Source organism: Triplophysa rosa, linkage group LG8, assembly GCF_024868665.1.
Source record: "Triplophysa rosa linkage group LG8, Trosa_1v2, whole genome shotgun sequence".
Taxonomy (NCBI): domain Eukaryota; kingdom Metazoa; phylum Chordata; class Actinopteri; order Cypriniformes; family Nemacheilidae; genus Triplophysa; species Triplophysa rosa.
The window spans coordinates 13,742,571-13,769,608 of NC_079897.1; the positions used below are offsets into that span (position 1 = coordinate 13,742,571).

Here is a 27,038-nt window from a genome sequence, read left to right on the forward strand (position 1 = left end):
CTGGTAGTGTAATGTTTTGCTTTCCTCGTCTTTTTGGTGAAGTTCCAGAAGAAGACCTAAGATAGGTGCTGGCGAGGGTGGAATTGTTCTTGACCCCCTGTCCAGCTCAAGAAAGTCTCGTTCTAATCTCATGCGGGAGGAGTCAGACAAGAGGGGTGTGGGAAATAGCACATACATATTCATGACCTGCTTCATTTGGGAAGGCTCCTTTGCCTCTTTCACCCTTTAATGCCATCCTATTTTCAGCTCGTCTCATCGCTACACTTTGCCCTACAAATCAATGCATGCCATTTTGCGGCTCTCCTCCCTGTACCCTATGTGGAAAGAATGTGCTCCCAGCATTCCAGAGAAGATAGTGCATTCGGACGAATGGTCTCTAGTGTATTCCTAGGCTGTTGCATGGGAATGTTGGAGTGGGCCAGAACTGCAATTCTTTGTGAGTGATGTAAATGGATTTAAAATGATCAGAGCATGTAAAGTCAATCAGCTTTATTGGGTGGATCTCATCTTGTTTTTTTCTGCTTTGGTAAAGGTTTAGTATTTAGTATGATTATTTAAGTGTTTCAATGGAGGATGAAGGTCATTTTAAGATTGAACATTTAAGTAAAGACCACACTGTGCTTGGAGTGTGTTTTGATAAAGGACGGTCAGCCCTATAAATAACCCAAAATGTTTACATGTGTGCTTCATTTAGAAAGAATGGACATTTTTAGCCTGTAGAACGCAGACAATCTGGGAGGGGAGCGAATGCACCAAATGCCGCGTGAAAGTCGACACATATCCCATTGCAAGTTATGTTACTGCCTTTCTCTGTGTCAGTATTTCAGATGTCATTCATTCCAGGCATTTTGACCTACATTCTGTCATTCGTGAAATATTCTCTTCTCATTTTTGAAAACCATTCTCGTGACGTTTAAGTGCCACATTCCTGCTCGATGTGAGTTTTCTAGCCAGTGTGATGAATCTCTGTGCATACTTTAGGGCATAGCTGTCATGTTTTCTGCAATAAAGGATTTACTGTTCCATTCCTTCTCCGTGTCACACGTGATTACAAGCCACGAGATTTATTTCATAATGCCAAAACTGTACTACACCCGCTGAATGTGCAGATGCGTTCAGGAAGATTCGAGCTTGAGATTCAGCCAGGTTCGCTCGGTCGCTGTAGCTTTAGATTGCGTAACACAGCAAGCCGTCCTCCCTCCCCACCCGCAGACAGTCTCACATTACGCAGTGGTTTTATGGACAACCACACAGAGAAGTTTAAACTGGAACTGAGGACAGTGCTGGTGGATTTGTGTCACCAGTCTGAAGCTAGAACTGCCAGTGTAGCCTCTCATGAAAGTGAGATTAAATCTCAGATCATTTTTTGGAGCCAATGGTTATTCATTAATATTTTTTATTGGAGATTCCGTGTTCCTCTTGTACATATAATCTTTGAGTATAATGAAAGTATATATGTCCTCCTGGTCTTGTTTATGATGTAATACGTGATCAGGAATAAAGGTGAAGTGGAGTGATGTTGGGATGACAGAAGATTTGTTATGGTTGAGAAAGGTAAGAAGCTGTCAAGGCATCACAGTTGACAATATAAGGTAACAAACAAACTTCTACCAAGCCTTGGATTTTCATAAATCTAAGACATTTTGTATATGAGTGAGTGGTGTGTTGACTAGTATTCAACTCATGAACTTATAGGGCCCTATCATAAACCCGGCGCAATGGCGCAAAGCAAGTGTTTTTTGCTTGTTTCAGCCCGTCGCAGTTATAATTTTCACATCATGAGCCACGCTATTTAAATAGCAAATATATCTGCGCCCATTTGTGTGCACATGGGCGTGCCAGTGGCGGTTCTAGACTACTGTAACTGGGGGGGCCAGGCAGGGGCCACTTCTGCTTTTAGGGGGCACACTAACATGTGTCATGAGTCATTTTTCACTGTCATGTATTACTGTTTTCTCAAGAAGTAAACTAATGAGCTAATAAAACAAGTTCAGCTCAAATTAATGTTCCATGGTCATTTATTTTACAACACATTGTGTTATGTCAGGTCGGAGTATCTTCTGGCACGGAGTTTGTTCTGTTGTAGGTCGAGCACTAGGTCGCGGCCAGCTTGCGCTGACCACATGCTCGGTGTCCGCGTCATTGTCTCCCGTGTCTGTAAGATCTCCTACACTGGTGTTTTTCCACTCCGCACTCACACACCTGTGTTCACCTTGCTCATCTAGCACCCTTATTCCAGTAATTGCCCTCACACCTGATTACAGTTTATTCTCGTTATCGATCCCTTTATCTTCCGCTGGCGTCTCTTGTCTTTTGTCTGATCGTTGCTTGTGATAGCCAGTTTCAGACTGCCCCAGACATAGCTGCGGCTCGTCTGATGAAGTTTATTACTCTTAGTCGCGTCTTAGTCTCAGATACCATCTTGTCTCGTCAAGTGAAGTCATTTACCCTCTCCTGTTACCTCGTCTGTATTCTTCCTGTTTCCCGGCAGCTCTTGTTGGCGCTCATCTTGACTTCTTCTGATCTCAGGCAGCTACTCGCAGGAGGAGTCCGGATTTCCTTCCTCATCGTAGTCGCCCTCCAGACTCTCTGCACGGGTCCCGGGCCGAGTGAGGTCCCCAGACATTTCCCTCCACATCCTATCGTCGGAGACCTATCCTCTGCCCGAGTCGCCATGTTCAACCCCTCTGGGGAACCCAAGTTCTCACCACCGCGGACAGCACGTTCGCGGTTGGGTTTTTTTCCTACTGACTTGCTGCCTGTGATTTAATGAAAACCTTCGGATTACACCGCACTTGGGTTGTCCTGTGTTTCTGTCATGACAGAACGATCAGACCAGCAACACGGCCCAGCGGGATCGGATCCACTACGAACAGCCCTCCAGCAACAAGGCGTTCTGCTGGGACAGCAGGCATCTCGCCTGTCCGCCGCTACCCAGGAGGTTGATGCCCTGCAGGGGCAGGTTGCGGCTCTTCAGCAACAGGTGGCAGAGCTCCATCGAGGTGCTGCTCTCATCAGGGAGTCCCAACGTTCTCCGCCTCGCGGCGCTTCTAGTGACCCTGAGCCACACGCGAATAGCCCGCCTCTCTACGATGGGGATTCCAACTCCTGTCGGGCATTCTTGTCTCAGTGTTCCCTGGTCTTCGCCCTTCAGCCACGCAGATACGCCACGGAAGAGACTCGTATCGCGTATGTCCTGACGCTGCTGATGGGTCAGGCTCGCCAATGGGGAATCGCGATCTGGGAAGCTCAGGACCCCTGTTCCCCTCGTTCCAGGAATTCTGTGCTGAAATGACCAGCTTGTTTGACCGATCGGTCTGTGGCGATGAAGCGGCCGCTCAACTCTCTCGGGTGGTTCAAGGCCGAGGTAGCATCACAGATTTCGCGATCTGGTTTAAGACCTTGGCTGCCGCGTGTGATTGGAACGTGGGGGCGTTGCGTGCACGATTCCTCCACGGACTCAGTCATAGCATCGCGGATGAGATCCGCCTCGGGACCTGGAGGATCTTATCAACCTCTGCCTCAGAGTGGAGAGCCGGATCAATGCTCATCGTCGACGCAACCCTTCTCCGCCTGCCTGGCGCCGCCGGGAGACCAGTCGAGAGCCCAGCCAGGAGAACAACGCCGCCCATCCGCTGCCTGAAGCCGAGCCTATGCAGATTGGCCGCTCACGTTTAACCCCGGCTCAAAAACAACAACGCCTGGTGGACGGCCTCTGCTTCTACTGCGGGAGGGCGGGGCACCTTGTTGCACACTATCCAGTAAAAGCCGGCGCCCATCCGTAGAGCGGAGAGTCCGGGTGGGCGCCATCACCAAAACCTCTTCGATACCACACACCACGCTGCCGTTCCGTCTCACCTACGACCTCCAGACTCACGCAGGGAGCGCGTTAATAGACTCAGGAGCTGAAGGGAACTTCTTGGACAGAGTCACCGCCCGAGAATGGGGAATCCCCATAGTTCCCTTGAATGCCTCCATCTCCGCCGTGACGCTTACGGGGCTGCCGCTATCCACGTCACCCACACCACTCCTCACGTAAGCCTTTTTCTGTTGGGTAATCATTGTGAGAAAATTAGGTTGTACATCCTCGATACCCCCACCTCCCCTTTGGTATTAGGGCATCCGTGGTTGTCACAACACAATCCTCACATTGAGTGGGTAAACACATCTATTTTGTCTTGGAGTCCTGCTTGTCTTGTGTCTTGTCTTGTCTTGGTCCTGCCCCCTCGCCGGTCTCTGTGTCTCCTATGTTACAGGTGGATGTCGCCGATCTGACCGGGGTTCCGGAGGAATACCACGATCTGCAGACCGTGTTCAGCAAGACTTGCGCCTTGTCTCTGCCTCCTCATCGCCCCTACGACTGCGCCATCGACCTTCTCCTAGGCACTTCTCTGCCCAAGGGTTGGTTGTTTTCCCTCTCGGGTCCTGAAAGAGAGGCCATGGACAAGTATATTCATTGGTCATTAAACGCCGGGCTCATTCGCCCCTCCTCCTCGCCGGCCGGCGCGGGTTTCTTCTTCGTACAGAAGAGGGACGGCTCCCTACGCCCTTGTATCGACTATCGAGGTTTGAATGACATTATGGTAAAGAATAAATACCCCTTACCCTTAATGTCTTCTGCCTTCGAACTCTTACAGGGAGCTCGGGTCTTTACTAAGCTAGACCTCCGCAACGCCCATCACCTGGTTTGTATCCGCGAGGGGGACGAGTGGAAGAAGGCATTCAACACTCCATTGGGACACTATGAGTATTTGGTTCTTCTGTTTGGCCTGACCAATGCTCCTGCCATCTTCCAGGGCCTAGTAAACGATGTGTTGGGGGACATGATCAACCGTTTTGTCTATGTGTACCTGGATGATATCCTTATTTTTTCCCACTCTCTCCAGGAACACACCCAGCACGTCAGAGGGGTCCTCCAGCATCTCCTCGAGAATCAATTGTTTGTCAAAGCGGAGAAGTGCGAATTCCACTCCGATACTATTTCGTTCCTTGGTCATGTGATCTCACCCCGAGGCATGGAACCGGACGACGCTAAGATCAAGGCTGTCGCCACATGGCCTGTCCCCGACTCTCGAAAGGCCCTGTAGCGGTTCCTGGGGTTCGCCAACTTCTACAGGCGTTTCATCCGGGGTTTCGGCCAAGTGGCCGCACCGCTAACCGAGTTGACCTCCAAAATCCCCTTCTCCTGGAATTCTCTTGCACAGGTAGCCTTTGATAAACTTAAGTCCCGATTTGTCTCTGCTCCTGTGCTTTGTTTTCCAGATCCGGATCGTCAATTTATTGTCGAGGTCGATGCGTCCGATGTCGGGGTAGGCGCAGTGATCTGACTTGCTGCCTGTGATCTAATAAAAACCTTCAGATTACACTGCACTTGGGTCGTCCTGTGTTTCTGTCATGACAACATTGTATATAGTCAAAATAACAATGACAACAATAATAACATTTAGGCACTTTTCTGCATCTTAAATGTACATACATAAATGAAAAACTACCCACAAACAAGATATCCAAAATCAACTTAAGCAGTTATCTTAACATGAGTCACATTATCAGGTATTTCCTTTACACAAAGAAAAAAAACATGAATTTCAAAATTTTCACATGTGATATATGTGGTTTTGGCACACTTTCATGTGAATGCCATGTTAACTAAATACTCGTGTAAAAACTCATGTTTTTCACATGGAATTTCAGGGTTACAAAAGTTGTCTCTCTGCACAACTAAATCACCTTGCTGATGGGTACTCTGTTCTATTGGACTTTCTTCATTCTCTAAGCTTTTGTGCATTTCTGACTCTTTTTCAGAAGCATCTTCTTTCTCCAGCCTTGACTATTATCTTTAGTTTTCTTATTAAAAAAGGACATTATCCTTAGAATTTTTCTCTTCATTTTAACTGCAAATGGAAAATTATGAAAATGTGTAAATGAAACCTAAAGCTCGACTCTCAAATACACCACAAGTAATATACAGGACAGTATAGAATAAACTGTATTGATTACTTGAACTCTGCTAATTCCTTGGGAATGACAGACCATTTATTTTAATTATAAGGCAAAAGTGCATTTTATCAAACATTCACCCCAATAAATGTAAGTTGCATTTGATCTCATTTCATTAACAAATAAAATGTCTTTAGTGCGTTACGCGTTCTCTGGCAGCAGCTGATTCTTTGTATAGGCACGAGTCACAAGTGCTTTATATGTAGATTTAACATTCGCAACACCGTAAAATATAGGTCAGTATTTTAATATGATGTGTAATGATATGCATTTTCGTTATATTTTTACAAAATATTTCCATTATCTCTATGATGTAGACGTAATCTTGCTGAAGCCGCACATGCTTGACATTGTTTGCGTCTTGCTTGCGTAATCTTCCTTTGGGCACACAAGCATTGTTACTGCCACTCGCAGGACAAACTGTGCATTGCACCCGAAATTGCTCAGTTGTGGTAAAAAAATCCAGAAATTATTCCAAATTTAGGAGGGCCAGAGTCCAGATTTCTGCCCCCCCTAGAACCGCCCCTGGGGCGTGCTGGTCTGAAAACAAGGTGCGCGTTGCTATTTTGAGGACACTGAAATAGACTGCGCTATTGACCAACTAAAACCTGGTCTAATGTCAATTGTGCAATATTTTTAGGTTATTTAAAGAGCGCGTTAGTAATGCGCCTATAGAATGTGCGTACACTCTGCTTATTACACACAGAAGGATGCGTAGCAGCACACAAACAAGCCAAATGTTATAAATGAAAGGACTACAATATAAAATATTATTATTGTGTATATAAAGATAAAAATCCGACTTATCTTTATGTACACAATAATAATGTGTGCCGTTTCCTCGCTAGAGAAGCGTTCAATCTTTGCTCTTGTAAATTCCGTCATGTAAATAGCATATCCACCATGACGCGAGCGCAGCTGTCTCTGAAAGGGAATGGGAGATTAAACTGATTGGCTTACTGCACGTTTTGCCCAAAACACACCCATTACCCATTAAGAAAATAACCCTTTTAGACCATGCGCTGGGTGCACCGGCCATTTTTTCCCATTGTTAAACTAGCAAAATTAGATTCTGACACGCCCTACAGAAAATGCACCTGTCCCATGCGCTGTAGACCATGCACTTAGATCTTTAAAATAGGGCCCTGTAATGTCCACCATGCTTCAGGGTTCCTGTAGCTCAAAGTTTAAAAGCTTGAAAGTTAATTTAGGCCTGACAGTCAGATATACATACAGAGATCAGCCCCTGCAAATTATCATCAACTCTTAAGTCTTCAATTGAAGACCTGCGAAAAGATCTCCTCAGAGAACTGTTTGTACAGTTTCAGTAAGGATTTACTTAGCCGGTGACTGGTGGTGTTCTTGGGCTTGGCCTTTGCCTTAGCTTCAGGGCTAATCACTGCTATACATTAAAGCTCTCCCTTTACCATGTAAGCACACATTTTACCACACTGCCCAACAAACTTATGACGCTGTCATACCTCGCAGTACAATTCAGATTTTGTGCTGGGAAAGTCTGTCGAACAAACAAACACACATCCATCTTTACATCTTTATGTCGCTGTCTGTTGATCTTTCTATAGTCCATAATTAAAAGACAAAAATCGTATAAATGGTATACAGCAGAACTGTGGCTTTCCTGCATATTTACATAAATAATATATAACATATTAACAAAAATGTTTTGTCTTATGTTGAAACTGGCAGATTAAAACCAATTCTGCACATTACTTACACAAGCTAATTGTAATCTGAACAACACAATCCTATTTAAACCAGGAGGCAACACACATTCAATGTAAGAAAGTCATTATTTTATATTGCTACTTTGTTTCTTTGTACTATGCCAGGGGCAAAAAGAAAGAAACTGAATCTTCTTCCAAAAAGTAGGGAGACAAACTTACACGATCTTGGAAATAATGGTATGAACAGAGAGAACAAAATTTGACATTTGACCTTTAAAACGGGATTCCTCAAAGACACCAACAAACAAAGCAGCTTATGCCACCAGATCCCCCCCCCGCCTCTGTGAATTTTTTTTTATTACAAAACAAGAAAATAATCGCTGTTTATTAACTTTTTGACTTTATTTAATTAAATTATCTTTGAGGCTGACAAACATGTGACACTTGGCTTTTTACGCAGCAACATCTCTAAGTTACCTCATTGTCCGTCTATTAAAAAAAACTGTCTTTGCTCCACATTGCCGCGACTTAATGGTAGAAAGTAAATAAATGCCTGACATAAATGACATCTCCTGATGTGTCGGTTTTGCTCATACGCAGTACATGGATGTAAGCATTTTCAGACGTTTCAGTGTGGACGAAGAGCGTTTTGAAAACATTAATTATATTAGGGCTGAAACGATTCCTCGAGTAACTCGAGTAATTCGAATACAAAAAATCATCGAGGCAATTTTTGTTGCCTCGAAGCCTCGGCTGAATCCATTTAACTACATTACAAACGGAGCGCTGCGTTTCCCCACGGACCGTTATTACTGACACACAGCCCGCTAAACTCTATTCATGTTACAGGGCACCTAAGTCTCACGCATTCACCATGAGACACACGCATTTTAGTCTGTTCACACGCTCACACGTATTTCTCGTGCTGATAAATAAGTGATAGCTTATTGAAATGGTGAACTGCTGTTTTAGTCTAGTTTACGAGTGAAACTTGTTTTCCGGCTGCATTGAGTCCATAAAACTAGATTCGGACTAACGTTAGTGGATGCCGAATCATGTTATTTACACATGTCATCTGGCTGTTCTACTGTCTGAGTGAATGAACTGCACTTTATGAGGACATGAACGAACTTCATCTCCAGAGTTGTTCTCAAGAGTTTATTTCAGAACATTTTACTGAATGAAGCTAACACACTAAAAAAATAAGCGTCTTCCGACGACCTGCCAAAATAAAAGTCCGGTTAACTCTGTATTTTTATGTGTATTTTTTATTCTATTTAATAGTAAAAAATAAACTAAAACTAATTTAGATAAACTAAATGCATCATGCATAAGCTGAAGTTAGTTGTTCACCTTTGAAATTATTCTTTCTATTTTTATTAATGTTTCTTATTTATACATTTGTATTAGGCCTATATTGCATTTTGAATGTAATATGGCAATGGAATGTACTAAATGGGTTTAGTTTTCACGGATATTATTAATGTATGCAATTTCAGCAATAAATATATACATTTTTCTAAAAAGGAAACAAATTAGTTGTTCATTTTAAGAGACCTGTTTTATGTTCTCTTGTATATTTAGTATTGCTCTTTAATAAAGAAAAAGTACTTATTATCCGAATACCCGATTAATCGATGGCTATGACGCTCCGCCCGGCTCCTTGCCAGAGAAGTGCTTAGTGATGGATGGAATGCCTGTGCTTCACCAAAAGGAAATCCGTAATGATGGCGTCCACGATCCAATGCACCAACCTCTGTCTGGAGACAGCCCTCCCTTTTTGCTGACCTCCAAAGCAGACAAAGAGCTGCTCAGAGCTTCTAAAGCTCTGTGTGCGGTCCAAGTAGAGGCGCAAGGTGCATACTGGACACAACACGGAAGGGGTTGGGTCTTCCTCCCCAATGGGGAGCACCTGTAGGTTCACCACCTGGTCCCGGAAGGGAGTGGTGGGAAGATTGGGCACGTAGCTGGGCCAGGGTCTCATGATCACGTGAGAAAAAGCCGGTCCGAACTCCAGGCACTCGTTGGACACAGAGAGTGCTTGTAGGTCCCCTACCCTCTTGACCGAAGCGAGCGCCACCAGGAGAGCCATCTTCATCGTAAGGTGAGGAAGATCGGCTTCTCTGAGGGGCTCGAACGGGGGCCTTCGGAGGCCCTCAAGGACCATGTTAAGGTCCCAAGAGGGTATGGAGCGCGGTAGAGGTCGATTAAGCCTCCTAGCGTCCTTAAGGAACCTGATGACCAGATCATGCTGTCCGAGTGACTTACCACTGACTGGATCGTGATGAGCGGCAGTAGTGGCTACATACACTTTCAGCGTGGAAGGGGAGAGATCGTCTTTAAGTCTCTCTTGGAGGAAGGACAGCTCGACTCCAATCGCACATCTCTGCGGGTCTTCTCCTCGAGAAGCACACCAGGATGAGAAGAGGCACCACTTAAAGGTGTATAGAAGCCTAGTGGCTGGGGCCCTAGCCTGAGAGATAGTATCAGCAACCGCAGGTGGCAGGCCACTCAGGATCTCCTCTTCTCATCTAGGAGCCAGACGTGGAGGTTCCAGAGGTATGGTCTCGGGTGCCAGATTGTTCCCTTCCCCTGAGAAAGAAGGTCCTTCATCAGGGGAATCGGCCAGGGGGAGTTGTCGTCAGAGCCACTAGGTCTGAGAACCAAGTCTGGTTGGGCCAGTATGGTGCAACTAACAGCACTTGATGCTCCTCTTCCCTGAACTTGCACAAGACCTGTGCAATGAGGCTCACTGGGGGGAAGGCGTACTTGCACTTGTCCCGCGGCCAGCTGTGTGCTAAGGCATCCGTGCCGAGGGTGGCCTCGGTCAGGGAGTACCAAAGCGGGCAATGGGTGGTGTCCAGGGAGGCGAACAGGTCCACCTGTGCCTTCCCGAACTTCTCCCAAATTAGCTGGACTGCGCAGAGGTGGAGTCACCACTCTCTGCGAAGCGTGGCTGAAGCGGTCGCATGTACATCAAGCCGAGCGGGATAACACTTGCCGAGGACTATAAGATACACTATTAAACTAGGAGGAAAAGGTTTAATTTTGTCGCAGGTATCAAAGTAATTGTGGCTCTTACTTAGGATTAGGGATTTAAACAAAATATGGTAACCCAAATAATTAAACTTTAGCATTTTTCTTACCGTTTATGCCATGATTCAGGGGCGATTCTAGGTTTTCAATATTAGGGGGGCTCAGCCTCCAATCATGATATATATTTATATAGCACATCATACTGTATACATTACTCAGTAAGAAGCCATAGGTTCGACTTTGCTACACTACATAATTAAAATAAGATCCCATTATATGAGTGAATATGTAGTTTAGGGCTCAGTGGAAATGTTCAGAGCTCCAATGCTTTTTTGGCATGTTCCGATCTTCTGGCTTTCTGATGTCTTTAGTTTTTTTTAATAGAATGGATATCGTTTCATGTAACCCGGGGCTGCGTGATTGGTCAGCGTCAGTTCAGATTCTGTATTTCCCTCTGCGTTTCTCTCAATCTCATGTTGTTTACTGACCCTGTGGAACTATTTGGGTTATGAAGTGCTCTGTGCTATATTAGTAGTTGCCACTTAGACTCAACTAAGCAAGATATTGCTCTTTTCACCTTGAAGAAAAGTTTCATGTAACTTTTGTTATTGTTTCATTTCAGACTATTCTCATCTGTCTGAGGTGAATGTGATATCTGACAGAGAGACATTTCAGAACGAGTATTATGGCTCTCGCCGGATGTCCGGATTATTTTCTGCACCATCCAAATTACCAGGTAAAACATTGTTTGTGTTTGTTGTGTTGATATATTCACACAACATCAGCTTTATTTGTATCATGTTTAGCCGGGCCTTTAATTACAAATGAATCAAAACAACTGAATTACTCTGAAGCTGCACTATATATGTACAAAAACTATTTCACAATAGGCATTCGGTGCAAAGCTAAACAGATTTAATAGTTTGCATCACCTTTGTCTCAGATGTCTCTCTTTCCATTCATAAATAGACTATTTACATACAGTAATATGACATAGCTGTAAAATTATTGTGACCTGCATATCGATGTTTCAAAAAAATATGAACAGACAGGTTTCGTACAGTTCATATCAAAATCCATCACTTTTGATAGCAAGCCGGTATTTTTGCGAGTCTGAGTCCTAATGTCTTATGCAATATTTATCAGAAGAAAAATGAGAGAAGCAGTCCCCATTTGTTCATTGCTTTAAAGTTCATAGCAAACAACAGAGAGCGTTTGAGAAAGAGAGCGAGAGGGAGAGCAGGAAATAAGGAAGGCTTCTGTGTATTTTCAATGTACTTGTCATGAGCTGTAGATTTAGAGTCTTGATCATGAATGAAGATGGAGGGTCAGTGAATGGCTATGGCATCAGTGTGCATTCCTTTCATCTGAACGCATTGGATTCACATGGTGTAACCTGATATAAGAGCATTCAAACTCTGGCCTCACTTGCTGGATTTACTGCATGCTTGTGAAGGCCACTCTTTGGCATTAAACTCACTGGGAAATATCAGTCGGGCCAATCAGCTTGTGGAGAGCTGGCATAGGTACAACAAGTCTTCTGGTGTCGCTCCTACAGGATTTTATCATGCAAGATGCTCCAGTTAAATGGTCAGCTTAGTGATGCTTGTCAAGGACAGTTTTTATAATGGCGTTTCTATGGGCACTTTTATGTCTTGTTGTATTCATTAAAGTTGGAAAGAAACAGAAGTTGTGATGGTGACTGTAACAATGTTCAAAGTAAGAGAGGAAGGAGGCGGGAACCGGCGAACATTAAATAAACTTTTAATAACATAAACAACTCATAAACCAAATTAAAGGGCCACACAAACATAATAAAACATAACATAAAATCCAGGCCTGGTCCTCTCTCGTCGTACCTTCCTGTCGCTCCTCCTCTTATGCTTCCGGAGCTCCTCCGTGAGAGATGCAAGACTGGTGTAACGCACATCTGACACTCATTATCACTCGCGCCACCGGCCTCACGTCGTTCCCTCACGGCTCTCGTCCCGCCTCCCTCGTCACAGTGACGTATATATGAGTGTAACGGCTTCTTGAATGAGAAAAATGTAGGGCGTGGCTAGATTTCGACATTTGGGAATTGATTGTATTGTTGGAAGGCCATTGGACAGTTAGCATAGTTATGACCTTTCGGATTTTGATTAGATTATGAGGACACATGAACTAGAAAATAATGACCCACACAAATAAATTATTGATAATAAGCAGTGCAATATTACATGAAAAATAAAAATACAAGAATAGTCCATTTTGATATCATGGTGACTTTAAAACTAAGATTTTTTTAAACTGTGATCAACTATGACAGAATAATCCGGTGATGCATACAATCTCGTACATGTTAGTGGACAAAATAAATTAGCATTGAAAAGCATATTATAAAAAAGTCCACAGACTTGCTCATGGTTAAAGAAGCTACATATCTCTGAAAAAATAGTGCTGTCAAATCAGTTAATCATGATTAATCGATTCCAAAATAAATGTTTGTGTTTATATAATATATGTGTCACATCCCCGTCTGTTTCCTTGCCTGTTCTCACTGTATTTCCCATTGGACTTCCCACGATCCTCTGCACGCCCTCACCTGTCTTGTATCAGCCATCATCCTTACCTGCCAGCCATTTCCCTCATCACCCGGACACTTTATAAACTTACTCTTCTTCCACCATCATTGTCTTGTCTAAATGTAACCCTATATGTACGAGTGGTCTACCCTTGTTGGAGTTTTGGCATTAAAGATTGTGTTCTGCATCTTACCTCATCTGTTGTCCATGGCATCCTGTTACAATATGTGTGTGGCTTGTATATTTAATGTATTTATAAATGCACCCACATACATGTGTGTATAGATAACAAATATCTACATAAACACATATAAACTTATATTTAAACAGAATTTACATTTCGTGTGTATGTATATATATATATATATACTGTATTTATTTACATTTACATTTTGAAGACGCTTTTATCCAAAGCGACTTACAGTGCATTGTTCTATACATTTGTTTCTGACTATGTGCAATCCCCTGGGATCGAACCCATGACCTTGCCATTGCTAGCACCATGCTCTAACCACTGAGTCACAGGAAAGCTATTTAGTATTTAATGTATATTTATTAATTCAATTGAGTTCAATTATATTTATATAGCGCTTTTTACAATGAAAGTGAAGTGAAAGTGACCTATTAGTCAGATATGGTGACCCATACCTGAAATGTGACCTCTGCTTTTAACCCATCCAGAGAGTAGTGAACACACGCACAGCAAGTGGTGAACACACGTACACCCGGAGCAGTGGGCAGCTATCACTGCAGCGCCCGGGGAGCAAGTAGGGGTAAGGTGCCTTGCTCAAGGTGTCACGATCTGGCAGAGTGGAAGAACCCAAATGCAGGCAGACAGTAAGGGGTTAACAAGAATATTTATTTACACAAAACACGCAAAACAAAAACCCACAGTGGGGAACAAAACACGATAATAAACGGAGGAACAAAACAGGCACATAAACTCACTAACCTAAAATACAAAGACTAAGGACCACACTGGAAAGACTACAATAAACTAACAGACACTAAACTCACGGAACAAACAGGCAAGGAACAGGATCTCGGACAAGACCACGGTACAGGAACCCACGGTACAGGCACCAAACACATACAATGCACGAGCACAAGACAAAGAAACAAGAGGGTATTTATAGGAAACACAAACGAGGGATAAAGACATGGGGCAGGTGTGAGACATTAAACACACAGGGAAAGATAACGAGGAAACAAGAGGGATGGGGCCAATGACAAGACACTGGAGAGAACATATATTATTGTCAAACGGACAATAATATGTTTCTCTCCACACAAAACCAAAGACTTTGTCATGGCTCTGCTACAGGACCAAGAAAAACATGACTAAGGAAGCAGAGCCATGACACAAGGGCACCTCAGTCGTTACCCGCCGGCCCTGGGAATCGAGTCACGAGTCCGACTCTCTAACCATTAGGCCACAACTGCCCATGCAACAATGATGCATTGTTTCAGAGCAGCTTTACATGAAGTAAATAAAACAAAAAGAAAAACACAGAAAAGGTCAAATACAGTACAGTACATGGTATAGAAAGTGTATTTACATTTTAATAAAGCAATGCTAATGGAATTTACTGAACCCTAAGCTAATCTAATATCAGCGGTCTCCCGGTGAGCAAGCCAACAAGGCCCAGTGGCGAGGAACTAACTCCAATGATGATTAAAAGAGAGAACAAAATCTTGGGAGAGACCAGCCTTAGCCGGGAAGGCCAGGTCTCCTCTGACATGTTACAACTGCACTCAGTAACTTTGATAAACGTTACAGAGTAAATGTAATTTATTTAGTTTATTTGTGAATGGTAAATGTAATTTATTATACTCATATTTCTTAAATATAAACATGTATCTCTGTGTATTCACATATTCATATACACAGCACACACACATATACAGTATTATGTAAACACAAAGATTTTTTCTTTACAATAAAGATTTATTTATTTATAATCGTGATTAATCGATTTGACAGCACTAGAAAAAAACATATATCCTATAGATGTTTAGAAAGATGAGGCAGAGAAGGAAAGGCAGCGGATTTTGGAAAGGGGTAAATAACCAGCAGTCGGCCGCAGCATCTGTCTATGTAAGTCTGGTAAATAAGTGGGATTCTGGGCCGGGCTCCAGGCTTGGCTAAGGCAGGGGGACTGGAGGCCTGCCACGGTCCTTCGAGGAGAACTCGCAAACTACTGTTTTAAAATAACTGCTGAGCTGGCTTTTATTGAGCTGTGCTTCTCGCCTTTGTGCTCTCAATTAAGATGATGAGCCACTGTTTGAATTGCTCTGAATGTGTGAACCCCGCTCTCACCGTCTCTATTATGCTTGGGCTCGAACTGAATCAAAATGTAGAGCTAAAGTGAGCGTTCCACTAATTTATCTTGTTTGTCCAGAGGGTCGATACTTGAGGTCTGAATACCACAGCTTCATAAATCACTGTGTGAACAGAACAAGTATGTTAGTTGGCTGTATCTTTAGAAATAATGTTTTCTCAGCTCAGTCTAAAAGGATGTTAAGCTTGTATATTGCTGTACCTTCTATCTATCAGCTGAAGATGTACTGCTCCAGAAATGTGGGTTTGTCATTAGCTCGCCAGCCATATTGGCTTTTGCCTCATCCTGCTTGGGTCATTAAAGGGCCTTTTCTGCGAGTGCATCGTTTTTTTTCAGAGCAGTAAATTTTGCCCCTTCAATTTTATAGCTGTTTTCAGAGTGAATCAAGAGGGATTTTGTTCTTGGAAATCAGAATTCTTGTTTTATGTATTTCCTGGAACTTGAGGATTTTGCATGAGAGTCTTTTGTTATCTTCTGGGTGTGTCTGATTTAGCTGAATTGAAATAAAAACACTTTTTAGGATCTAATGTCTAATCTAATCTCTCGACGTTGTGTCGAGCCGACAGATGGGGTTCGCTCTTGAGAACCTATCGCTTCCGACTATTTTAGAAAAGGCCAATGAAATTGGCGAATGAAATTTGCATGGCGGACTTCGCCCCCGGATATCCGGGTATAAAAGGGAGACGGCGTGCTGCATTCATTCACCTTTTGTTCTTCGGAGCCTTCACACATGATCGACTTCGAGACTTCAAACTCTACGCCGAATTACTGCTGAAATCTTATGACGTGGTGCAGCGGACTGTCCCTTCCTGCGGCTACTTCCCCTGGGCGTCTCGGCAGTGCCAGAAGTGTTCGAGTTTTTTCTCTAAAAGAGCAAATTTCTCCAGCGTGGCATGTCCCGCTGTTCTTGTGGGTGCAACACACTCATCGAGGAGGGGGACGGACACGATGTCTGCTTCCAGCATGCTGAGCAGACGTTGTGGATACGTCCTGCCCGCACTGCGGGCGGTTGACGATTCAGACGTTGCGTTCACGTGTGGTTGTGTTCCCATGGGACTCAGCCACCACCTCGTCTGCTCCCCGTTCCGTGACGGCAGGACTACGGCCCTGCCGCCCGCTACGGCAAGCAGCGAGGGTGATATGAGGATTACTGTGAGAGTTAATCCGCCAGCCACTGGCTCACGGACCGTTCGCACCTCATCTCGCTCGTCCGACCGTTCTCCAGGAGATGGTCCCACCGTCTTGTTCCTCAACCACGTATTCGGAAACGTTGCGTGATGATGAGATGTCCCTTGCAGCATCGGGGGGTGACGTACTGCCATCCCTCCCTCGGGGGGTCAAGCCCAGGAAGAAGCGGACTTCGAAATGTCAGCCATGCTTTCCCGGGCCGCCGTGAGCGTTGGGTTCCAGTGCCCGCACTGCCTCTCCCGGCGCTCGCGGCTAGATACATGGTGCCTCGGGCTTGAGCGCGGCTCCAAGCCGTGCCCACCCCCAGTGCCGTGTTTACCGGAAGTGCATGAGGAACTTAGTGAGACCTGGAACGCCCCCTTTTTGGCACGTCCATGTCAAAAAAGTTCTGTCACCCTCTCTTCCCTCGAGGGTGAGGCAGGTAGAGGATACGTCGATGTCTTCCAGGTGGAGTGTGCCACCGCGGTGCACTTGTGCCCGCAGGCGGTGGCCACCTGGGGGGCTCGACCTAGACTCCCGTCCAAAGCATGTAGGGTTTCGGTATCTCTGGTGTCGAGAGCTTAAATTGCTGTGGGCCAAGCTGCCTCCTCTCTCCACGCTATGGCCATCCTGCCAGGCCAAGGTGTTGAGAGAGCTCCATGAGGGTAAGACCGACCCAGCGCTAACGCAGGAACTCCGCGCCGCCACTGACCTCGTTCTACGGGGCGACCAAGGTGATCGCGCAGGCCTGGGTCGGGCGATGTCCACACTTGTGGTTCATGAGAGACACCTCTGGTCGAACATTGCACAGATGAGGTCCGCTTTCTCAATGCACCTATCTCGCAAGGGGGGCTGTTTGGTGATACTGTCGAGCAGCAGTTCTCGACAGTAAAGAAGCAGACAGAGGCTATCAAGCATATCCTCCCCTGCCATGACTCGGCCGCCCTCGGCCGTCGAGTCCCGTGCACCGTCTGCTTCCCAGCAGCCCTGGTCCTCTTCGACGCCCTCCAGCTCCGGCGTCCCCCACTCAGGTGCCCCCCCCGGAAGAGACATTGAAGAGGAGACCATCACCCCGTCAGCAGCCCCAGGGAGATCGAGTTTACCATTGGGCCCGACCCTAGCCACTCCATCGCTGGTGGGTCGGATAGGGACAGTTCCTGCCCTGTCTCACCATCTGCTGGCCCCCCACTTACTAAAGAGTGTCCTCTCTCTCTGGGTTGTCATTACAACTCGACATTGCGTCACGGCGAGGCGCAACATTGAGTATAATCACCAGCCCTCAGCACTCTCAGTCAGACAGTGCGTTGAGCTGCGTAATCGCCAGGCAGGAAAAACAGCAGAGCTGATCTCCTCCCCGGGGGCCTCCCCACGGCGAGGGATCCGTACTGCTAGCCATCGAACCACCCCCCGCGGGGACGATGAAGCAGATCGAACCCCTAGCCCCCCTGTCTCGGTTCCTGGGAGCCTAGCTTCGGCTTCCCAGACCGTCAAGGGACCGTCCAGTTTGCCAGACGCCCGCCCAAGTTTCAGGGCATCCCCTCTACCTCAGTCAGAGGCAGGGATGCGCCCGTGCTTCGGGCCGAGGTCGCCACCCTACTGGCGAAGGAAGCGATCGAGCCCGTCCCTCCAGCCGAGATGTTCAATGGGTTTTACAGCCCGTACTTCATTGTCCCAAAGAAAGGCGGGGGCCTGTGCCCCACCCTAGATCTGCGTGCCCTGGACAAGCACCTACACAAGCTGCCGTTCAGGATGATCATGCAGAGGCGCATCCTGATGTCTGTCAGATGTCAGGATTGGTTCATGGCAATCGACCTGAAGGATGTGTACTTTCATGTCTCGATCCTCCCTCTGCTTTCGAGGGGCAGGCATATCAGTACAGGGTCCTCCCCTTCGGTCTGTCCCTGTCTCCATGGGTCTTCACGAAGATCGTGGAAGCCACCCTCCTTCCCCTCAGGGAAAGGTGTGCGGGTACTAAACTATTTAGACGACTGGCTCATCTTGGCGCACTCGCGAGATCTGTTGTGTACACACAGGGACCTGGTGCTCCGGCATCTAGATCGTTTGGGGCTACAGGTCAACTGGGAAAAGAGCAAGCTCTCCCCCATACAGAGCATCCTCTCCCCCATACAGAGCATCCTCTTTCTCGGTATGGAACTCGACTCTGTCTCCATGACAGCGCGACTGACTACAGAGCACGCTCAGTCAGTGTTGAACTGCCTGAAACATTTCAGGCAGTCAGCGGTCCCCCTGAAACAATTTCAGTGGCTCCTGGGGCACATGGCGTCCTTGGCGGGGGTGGTCCCCCTCGGGTTGATACACATGCGACCACTCCAACACTGGCTACAGAGTCAGGTTCCCTGGAGAGCGTTGCACACCGGCAGCAGGCGTATTGTCATCACGCCTTTCTGCCGATGCACCCTGACCCCCTGGTCTTCAATGACCTTCTTGCGGACAGGGTCCCCCTAGGGCAGGTGTCAAGGCACGTCGTGGTAATGACGGATGCCTCCCTGCAGGGTTGGGGTGCCGTGTGCAACAGGCATGCAGTGTTGGGGCGGTGGACGGGCCCCGCCTGCATTGGCATATCAACTGCCTAGAGTTGTTGGCTGTGCTACTTGCAATGAAGGGGCTGCAGCCTCTCGTGCAGGGCAAGCACGTGCTGGTCCGGTCGGACAGCACAACTGCCGTGGCGTACATCAGCAACAGGGTGGCATTCGCTCACGGCAGTTAACACGACTCGCCCGACGCCTCCTCCTGTGGAGTCAGCAGGTGATCAGCTCCCTGCGAGCCACACATATCCCAGCTGACCTGAACCAGACAGCCGACGCGCTCTCTCGTCAGTCGACGCCTCGCGGAGAGTGGCGACTCCATCCCTGCGCATTCCGGCTCATATGGGAGCAGTTCGGCCAGCCGCAGGTGGACTTGTTGCCTCCCCGGACTCCTCCCATTGCCTGCTTTGGTACTCCCTGCTTTGGTACTCCCCGTACAGCTGGCCGCGGGGCAAGCGGAAGTACGCCTTACCCCCAGTGAGCCTCATTGCACAGGTCTTGTGCAAGGTCAGGAAAGAGGAGCATCAAGTGGTACTAGTTGCGCCCTATTGGCCTAACCGGACTTGGTTCTCGGAGCCGATCCTGGCCGATCCCCCTGATGAAGGACCTGCTTTCCCAGGGGAAGGGCACGTTACGGCATCCAAGGCAGACCCCTGGAACTTCCATATCTGGACGGGACGAGGAGATCCTGAGTGGCCTACCCCCTGTGGTGGTTGAGACCATCACTCATGCTAGGGTCCCGGCCACTAGGCGCTGTACGCCCATAAGTGGCGCCACTTCTCGTCCTGGTGCTCTTCTCGAAGAGAAGACCCACGGAGTTGCTCGATCGGGAACGTGCTGTCCTTTCCACACACTGGAAGTGTATGTAGCTGCCACTGCCGCTCATCACGACCCAGTTGCTGGGAAGCCTCTGGGACAGCACGACCTGGTCATTAGGTTCCTAAGGGGCGCGAGAAGGCTACCACCTCGTCCGCGGTCCGTACCCTCTTGCGACCTTGGTGGTGGGCCTCAAGAGGCCCCCCCTTCGAGCCCCTCGGAGATGCTGCTCTTTCTCACCTCTCGATAAAGACAGCTCTCCTGATGGCGCTCACACTCCAAGAGGGTAGGGGACTTACAAGCACCCTCCGTGTCCAGAGATTGCCTAGTACTCGGGCCCGATGTTTCTCACGTTATCCTGAGACCCCGGCCCGGCTACGTGCCCAAAGTTCCCACCACTCCCCCTAGAGACCAGGTGGTGAACTTGCAGGCGCTCCCTGGGGAGGAAGACCCAACCCCCTCCGTGTTGTGTCCAGTACGCACACTGCGCCTCTACTTGGACCACACGCAGAGCTTCAGAAGCTCTGAGCAGCTCTTGTCTGTTTTGGAGGTCAGCAGAAGGGGAGGGCTGTCTCCAAACAGAGACTGGCGCACCGGATCGTGGATGCCGTCGCTACAGCATATCGATCTCAAGATCACCCCTGCCCATTAGGAGTGAGGGCACCTCCTCACTCCTCCTGAGTGTAGCCTCCTCATGGGCACTGGCTCAGGGCGCCTCTCTGGCAGACATCTGCAGAGCTGCATGTTGGGCTACGCCCAACACCTTTGCGAGGTTCTACAACCTCCGCGTGGAACCGGTGTCAGCCCGCGTCCTGCAGGGCAACATGTAGGACCGGCAGCCGGTAGGGCGAATGCCTGCGAAAGCCCTTCCCCCCTTCCTTAGGTGGGTCAGCGGCTATTTCCGCCTCCCTTCTTTCCCCACTGGGTAAAGAACAGGCATTCCATCCATCACTAAGCACCTTCCTGGGGGCAGGCTGGGAAGAGCAGCCCTGCCCCCTTAGGCCGGGGAACAGTTGAGTTATCTACCACATAGCTCTAACCAGACCTAGTGCTCCAGACGTGGTAAGCCCCCCCCCAGTGGGCGGTTCCGTCTGATGTATCCTCATGAATGGCAACCCATGACCTCCCTAGGTGGACCTCCACCTTGCGGTTAACTCCTTCAGTCCGCACATTTTCCCATGAGTTCTCCCCTGATGGTGAGACCATGTTGGTGTCTCCACTAATTACGGTGCCTGGCGGCTTCTCGCTGTTAGAGAATCAAGGCTTTCGCCCGTGACGGCCGGTGGCAGGGGCTTCCCACCTTTTCTTCAAAAGCTCTGGGACCCCCTACCTCTCCACTGGACGGTTACAATTTCACGCTAGCGCTCACGTCTGACTCACCCAGGCCAGTCAGCGTCGCTCCGCTAGAGATTGTGACGCGGCACAGCGCTGTGGCGTTTTCCATAGAAACCCCATCTGTCCGCTCGACACAATGTCGAGAGACCGACAGAAAGGGAACGTCTTGGTTACGGATGTAACCTCAGTTCCCTGATGGAGGGAACGAGACGTTGTGTCCTTCTTGCCACACTTTTTTACAATTTTTAAACACTAAACACTTAAACACTTTTTCAAATTAAACACTTTTTCAAATGTTATTTTTAAACAAACACCTAACCAAAAAACACGTCCCACCCCGGGTAATAAATAGCAACCTAACGAGGGAAAATACATGATTGTATGAATCATGATTACGGGATAACAAGGGGGTGGAGGTGATAAGGCAAATGACAGGAGAGCGCGTGGCCGCCTGTCAAAACACGCATGCTAAACAAAACAAACGAGCACAAAGACAATAGAGCCTTCGATCAGACCGAAGTCATGACAGTAAGTGTATTTATGTATGATTTTCTTGTCTAAGCCATTTCTTATTTGAAGCCACAATATGATGCGTTTTTGCATTATAAGCACAGTGTTCTATTGTTAGGAGCAGGGCAAGGGAAAACAGGGAGCGGATCCAAATGCAGTTTGAGATGCTTTATTAAAGTCCACAGAGTAACATGAGATCCAAAACACACAAGACAGTAACGCAACAATCGACTACTGACAACTGTATACAAGGGCTATATATACACAGATGCAGAGACAAACAGGAAATGGGTCACAAGTGAAACCAATAGACAAATACAGGACACAGTGCATTATTGGGAATGGAGTCTTCAACCAAAACACAGGCAGAAACTCAAAGCAACATGTCTCCCTCAGGTGGAAAGTGACATACCCCCCAATTAATGGCCAGTTCAGGAGGGCAGTGGAGTAGAGGTGGAATCGTGAGAGGGTTGGCGGGCCAGGGCCCTGGCATGGCATGGCATGGGAGGCAGAGGCGGTGTGGCTGGAGGAGATCAAGGCTGAGCTCGGAAATCCAGGGCGGAACTGGAGGCAGAGCAGGAGGCGGAGTCCAGGGCGGTGCTGGAGGTAAAGCCGGCAGAGAAGGAGGTGGAGTCCAGGGCGGAGCTGGAGGCAGAGCCAGCAGAACAAGAGGTGGAGTCCAGGGCGGAGCCAGCAGAGCAAAAGGCGGAACCGGCTGAGCTGAAGGCAGCGGCCACGGAGGAGTCAGCAGAGCTGAAGGCAGGGACCAGAGCCAGAGGCGGAGCTGATGAAACTGGAGGACGGCGGCAAGGATGGAGTCAGCAGTTTAATGGGTGGCAACCAGAGCAGGACCAGAGACAGAGCTGACTGAGCTGAAGGCGGCGGCCATGGTGGTTGAGGCAGAACAGAGGGCGGCGAACAGAGCAGAGGCAGAGTGGGTGGATTAGACCTTTCAGCAGGTGGCGTAGATGGTGGTCTGGGTGGTGGCTTCGGAGGAACAGATTGCTGGACTTGACCAGACTCGGGAACGAACTCGGTGACTGGACTTGGCTCAGGAACGGATTCATGGACTGGACTTGGTTCAGGAATGGGCTCTTGGAACGATCTTGCAATGACTTGAATAGACTCATGAATGGACTCTTGGGTAAAAATAGACTCAGGAGTAGATTCTTGGACTTGACTTGGCTTAGGAACAAACTCTTGGGCTTGACTGAACTCAGGAACGGACTCTTGGGCTTGACTGAACTCAGGAACGGACTCTTGGGCTTGACTTGACTCAGGAGTGAACTCTTGGACTTGATTTGGCTCAGAAGTGGATTCTTGGGGTTGAATATATTCAGGAACGGACTCTTGGACTTGACTGGGCTCAGGAACGGACTCTTGGACTTGACTTGGCTCCAAAGTGAGAGCCCAGACACACAACATAGCCACTGCCATGCCTGGAAGCGATGCGGACAGGGGTACCACCTCTATAACCTCCACTGCTGTAGGCCATGGGATGCCCGCCGCTCTGACCGACCTCTAAGGTGGGTCCGTCAAACCGGAAGCCAGCCTCAAATGTTTAGGAAAAGCCTTGAAGCCCTCACACGCAACACTCATGACGACCGGGAACTCTGGTTTGGTGTCCATGATGACAGGAAACTGGGAACACAAGTGTGTCGTCCATGGTGGCTGAAGAACTTGCCGTGGCTTTCATAACAGCAGGAGGCTCTGGCTGGGCGGCCATCTTGCCAGTGGGCTCTGCACTGGTGGCCATCTTGCGAGCGGGCTCCCTTGAGGATCATAACTGCTGAGCTGAGTTTTAAGTAGATCATTAAGACTGCCGCGGTAAAAAACTATAAGGGACTTATCTGGAAAGTGAGTTTGGTGGGCTAGGTCCAAGAAATCCTGTGTGTGATCTTCAAGGGAGCGGCAACCCTGGCATAGAATGAGTTAGCGGGCTCCTGGGGGAACAAGATCTGCTGGATCCATTGTTGGTTGATTGTTCTGTTATGAATGGGCAGGCAGATAAACAGGGAGTGGATCCAAATGATCCGTTTGTAACCTCGGTTCCCTGATGGAGGGAACGAGACGTTGTGTCGAACCGACAGATGGGGTTCGTCCTTGAGAACCAATCGCTTCCGACTTCTCTAGAAAAGGCCAATGAAAATTGGCGAATGAAATTTGCATGCCGGACTCCGCCCCCGGATATCCGGGTATAAAAGGGAGACGGCATGCCTCATTCATTCACCTTAGTTCTGAGGAGCCTGAGACCTCTCACGACTGCTGCAGTGGACAGCACGTGTTGTGGCAAGAGGACACAACGTCTCGTTCCCTCCATCAGGGAACCGAGGTTACAAACGTAACCGAGACGTTCCCTTTCTGTCGGTCTCTCGACGTTGTGTCGAACCGACAGATGGGGTTCCAATGGAAAACGCCATAACACGGTGCCCTGTCACAATCTCAACGAAGCGACGGTGACAGGCCTGGGCGTGTCAGCCGTGAACGCTACCGCGAAATTGTAACCTACCAGTGGGTAGGTAGGGGGTCCCAGAGCTTTCTTGAAAGATGGGAAGGCCCCTACCTTCGGCCTCACAGGCGGCGGCCTTGTTTCTCTAACAGCGAGAAGCCGCCCGGAACCGTAAGGCACTGGGTAAGCGCTACTTCCTCAAGTGGGGGATGCGCTACAGAGACCACTTCCTACCGCAGGGAGGAGAATAGTGGAGATACCAACATGGTCTCACCGATAGGGAAGAACTCATGGGAAGAAAGTGCGGACTGAAGGAGTTAACCGCGAGGTGGAGGTCCACCTAAGGAGGTCATGGGTTACCAAGGTGGGAACCAGCATGAGGATACATCAGACGGAACCGCCCTGCTGGTAGGTTGCAACGTCTGGTAGCACTAGGTCCGGTTAGAGCATGTTGCGAATAACTCAGGTGATATCCGGCCTAAGGGGCAGGGCTGCTCTGCCCAGCCCGCCCACAGGAGGTGCTTACTAGTGATGGATGGAGTGCCTGTTCTTCACCCAGTGGGGGAAGAAGGGAGGCTAGTTAGTACGCTGACCCCCTTAGGAGAAAGGGGGGTGAAGGTACTGACACAGGCATACACCCTACCGGTCGCCGGTTTTGCCTGATGCCCGCAAGACTCGAGCTGACTGGTTTTACGCGGAGGCTGTAGGACCTCGCAAAGGTGATGGGTGTAGCCCAACCCGCAGCTCTGCAAATGTCTGCCAGAGAGGCGCCTCAAGCCAGTGCCCACGAGGAGGCTGTACTCCGTGTGGAGAGAGCTCTCACCCAGTGGGCGTAGGCGATCTTAGGACAGGTACGCCATCGACGACGCCCATGATCCAGTGCGTCAATCTCTGTTTGAGACAGCCCTCCCTGCTGATCTCCAAAACAGACAAAGAGCTGCTCAGAGCTACTGTGGCTCTGCGTGCGGTCCAAGCAGAGGCGCAATGCGCGTACTGGACACAACACGTATGAGGTTGGGTCTTCCTCCCCGGTGGGGAGCGCCTGTAAGTTCACCACCTGGTGTCTCGGGGGAGTGGTGGGAACTTTGGGCACGTAGCCGGGCCGGGGTCTCAGGATAGCGTGAGAATAACCGGGCCCGAGTTCTAGGCAATCTGTGGACACGGAGAATGCTTGTAGGTCCGCTACCCTCTTGAGCGTCCTCCCGAGAGCCGTCTTCATCGTGAAGTGAGAAAGAGCGGCATCTCTGAGGGGCTCCAGGACCGCATCAAGGTCGTAAGAGGGTATGGAGCGTGGGTGATGTCCTTCCCGCGCCCCTAAGAACCAAATGATCAGGTTGTGCTGTCCTAGAGACTACCAGCAACTGGGTCGTGATGAGCGGCAACAGCGGCTACATACACGTTCAGTGTGGAAGGGGAGAGATTATTCTCGAGTCTCTGGAAGGACCGCATCCACTTGATCAAGCAACTCCGCGGGTCTTCTCTCGAGAAGAGCACCAGGATGAGAAGAGGCACCACTAGGCGTATCGTCACCTAGTGGCCAGGGCCCTAGCCTGAGTAGTGGTCTAAACCGCCGCAGGGGTTAGGCCACTCAGAATCTCCTCACTCCATCCAGGGGCCAGACATGGAGGTTCCAGAGGTCTAGCCCGTGATGCCATAACGTGCCCTTCCCCTGGGAAAGCAGGTCCTTCGTCAGGGGAATCGGCCAGGGGGGAGCTGTCGTCAAGAGCATTAGCTCCGAGAACCAAGTCCGGTTGGGCCAGTATGGCGCAACTAGTACACTTGATGCTCCTCTTCCCTGACCTTGCACAGGGTCTGTGCAGTGAGGCTCACTGGGGGAAGACGTACTTCCGCTTGTTCCACGGCCAGCTGTGCGCTAGAGCCTCCGTGCCGAGGCAGGGAGTACCTTAGCGGCAATGGGTGGTGTCCAGGGAGGCGAAGGGGTCTACCTGAGCCCGCCCTGACTGTCCCAATGAGCTGGCTACGCGGGGGTGGAGTCGCCACTCTCCGCGAGGCGTAACTGACGAGAGAGCACATCGGCTGTCTGGTTCAGGTCACCTGGGATATGTGTGGCCCTGCGGACTCCACAGGAGGAGGCGTCGGGCGAGTCGTGTTAGGTGCCATAAGCAAACGCCACCCTGGCGGTTAAAAACGCTACGGCAGTTGTGCAGTCTGACCGGACCAGCACGTGCTCATTCTGCACAAGAGGTTGTAACCCCTTCAGTGCGGGTAGCACATCCAACAACTCTAGGCAATTGAATGCCTGCGCAGGCGGGGGCCCGTCCATCGCCCTGACACTGCGTGCCCGTTGCACACGGCACCCCAACCCTGCGGGGAGGCGTCTGCCTGACGTGTCTCGCCTGCCCGAGAGGGACCCCCGTCCGTATAAAAGGTCATTGAAGACCAAGGGGTTAGGGTGCGTCGGCAGAAAAGCGTAATCACCATCCACCTGCTGCCGGTGTGCCACACTCTCCAGGGAACTCGACTCTGTAGCCAGTGTTGGAGCGGTCTCATGTGCATCAACCTGAGGGGTATCACCACCGTCGAGGATGCCATGTACCCAGGAGCCTCCTCCCGCTGACTGCTTGAAA

The 27,038-nt window shown here is 48.8% G+C and overlaps 1 protein-coding gene across 4 annotated transcripts in view; it reads left to right on the forward strand.

The window, feature by feature from the left end:
• grb10b (growth factor receptor-bound protein 10b) overlaps window positions 1–27,038 on the forward strand; it is a 124,322-nt gene that overhangs the window by 12,559 nt on the left and 84,725 nt on the right. For 3 of the 4 annotated variants that reach the window (XM_057339353.1, XM_057339352.1, XM_057339355.1), the window contains exon 2: window positions 11,344–11,457. The exons of the other annotated variant lie outside the window; for it this stretch is intronic. In XM_057339353.1, the coding sequence (XP_057195336.1) occupies window positions 11,407–11,457 (51 nt within the window). In that variant the 5' untranslated portion in view covers window positions 11,344–11,406. The remainder of the gene's footprint in view (window positions 1–11,343; window positions 11,458–27,038) is intronic. 4 annotated transcript variants of the gene reach the window in all.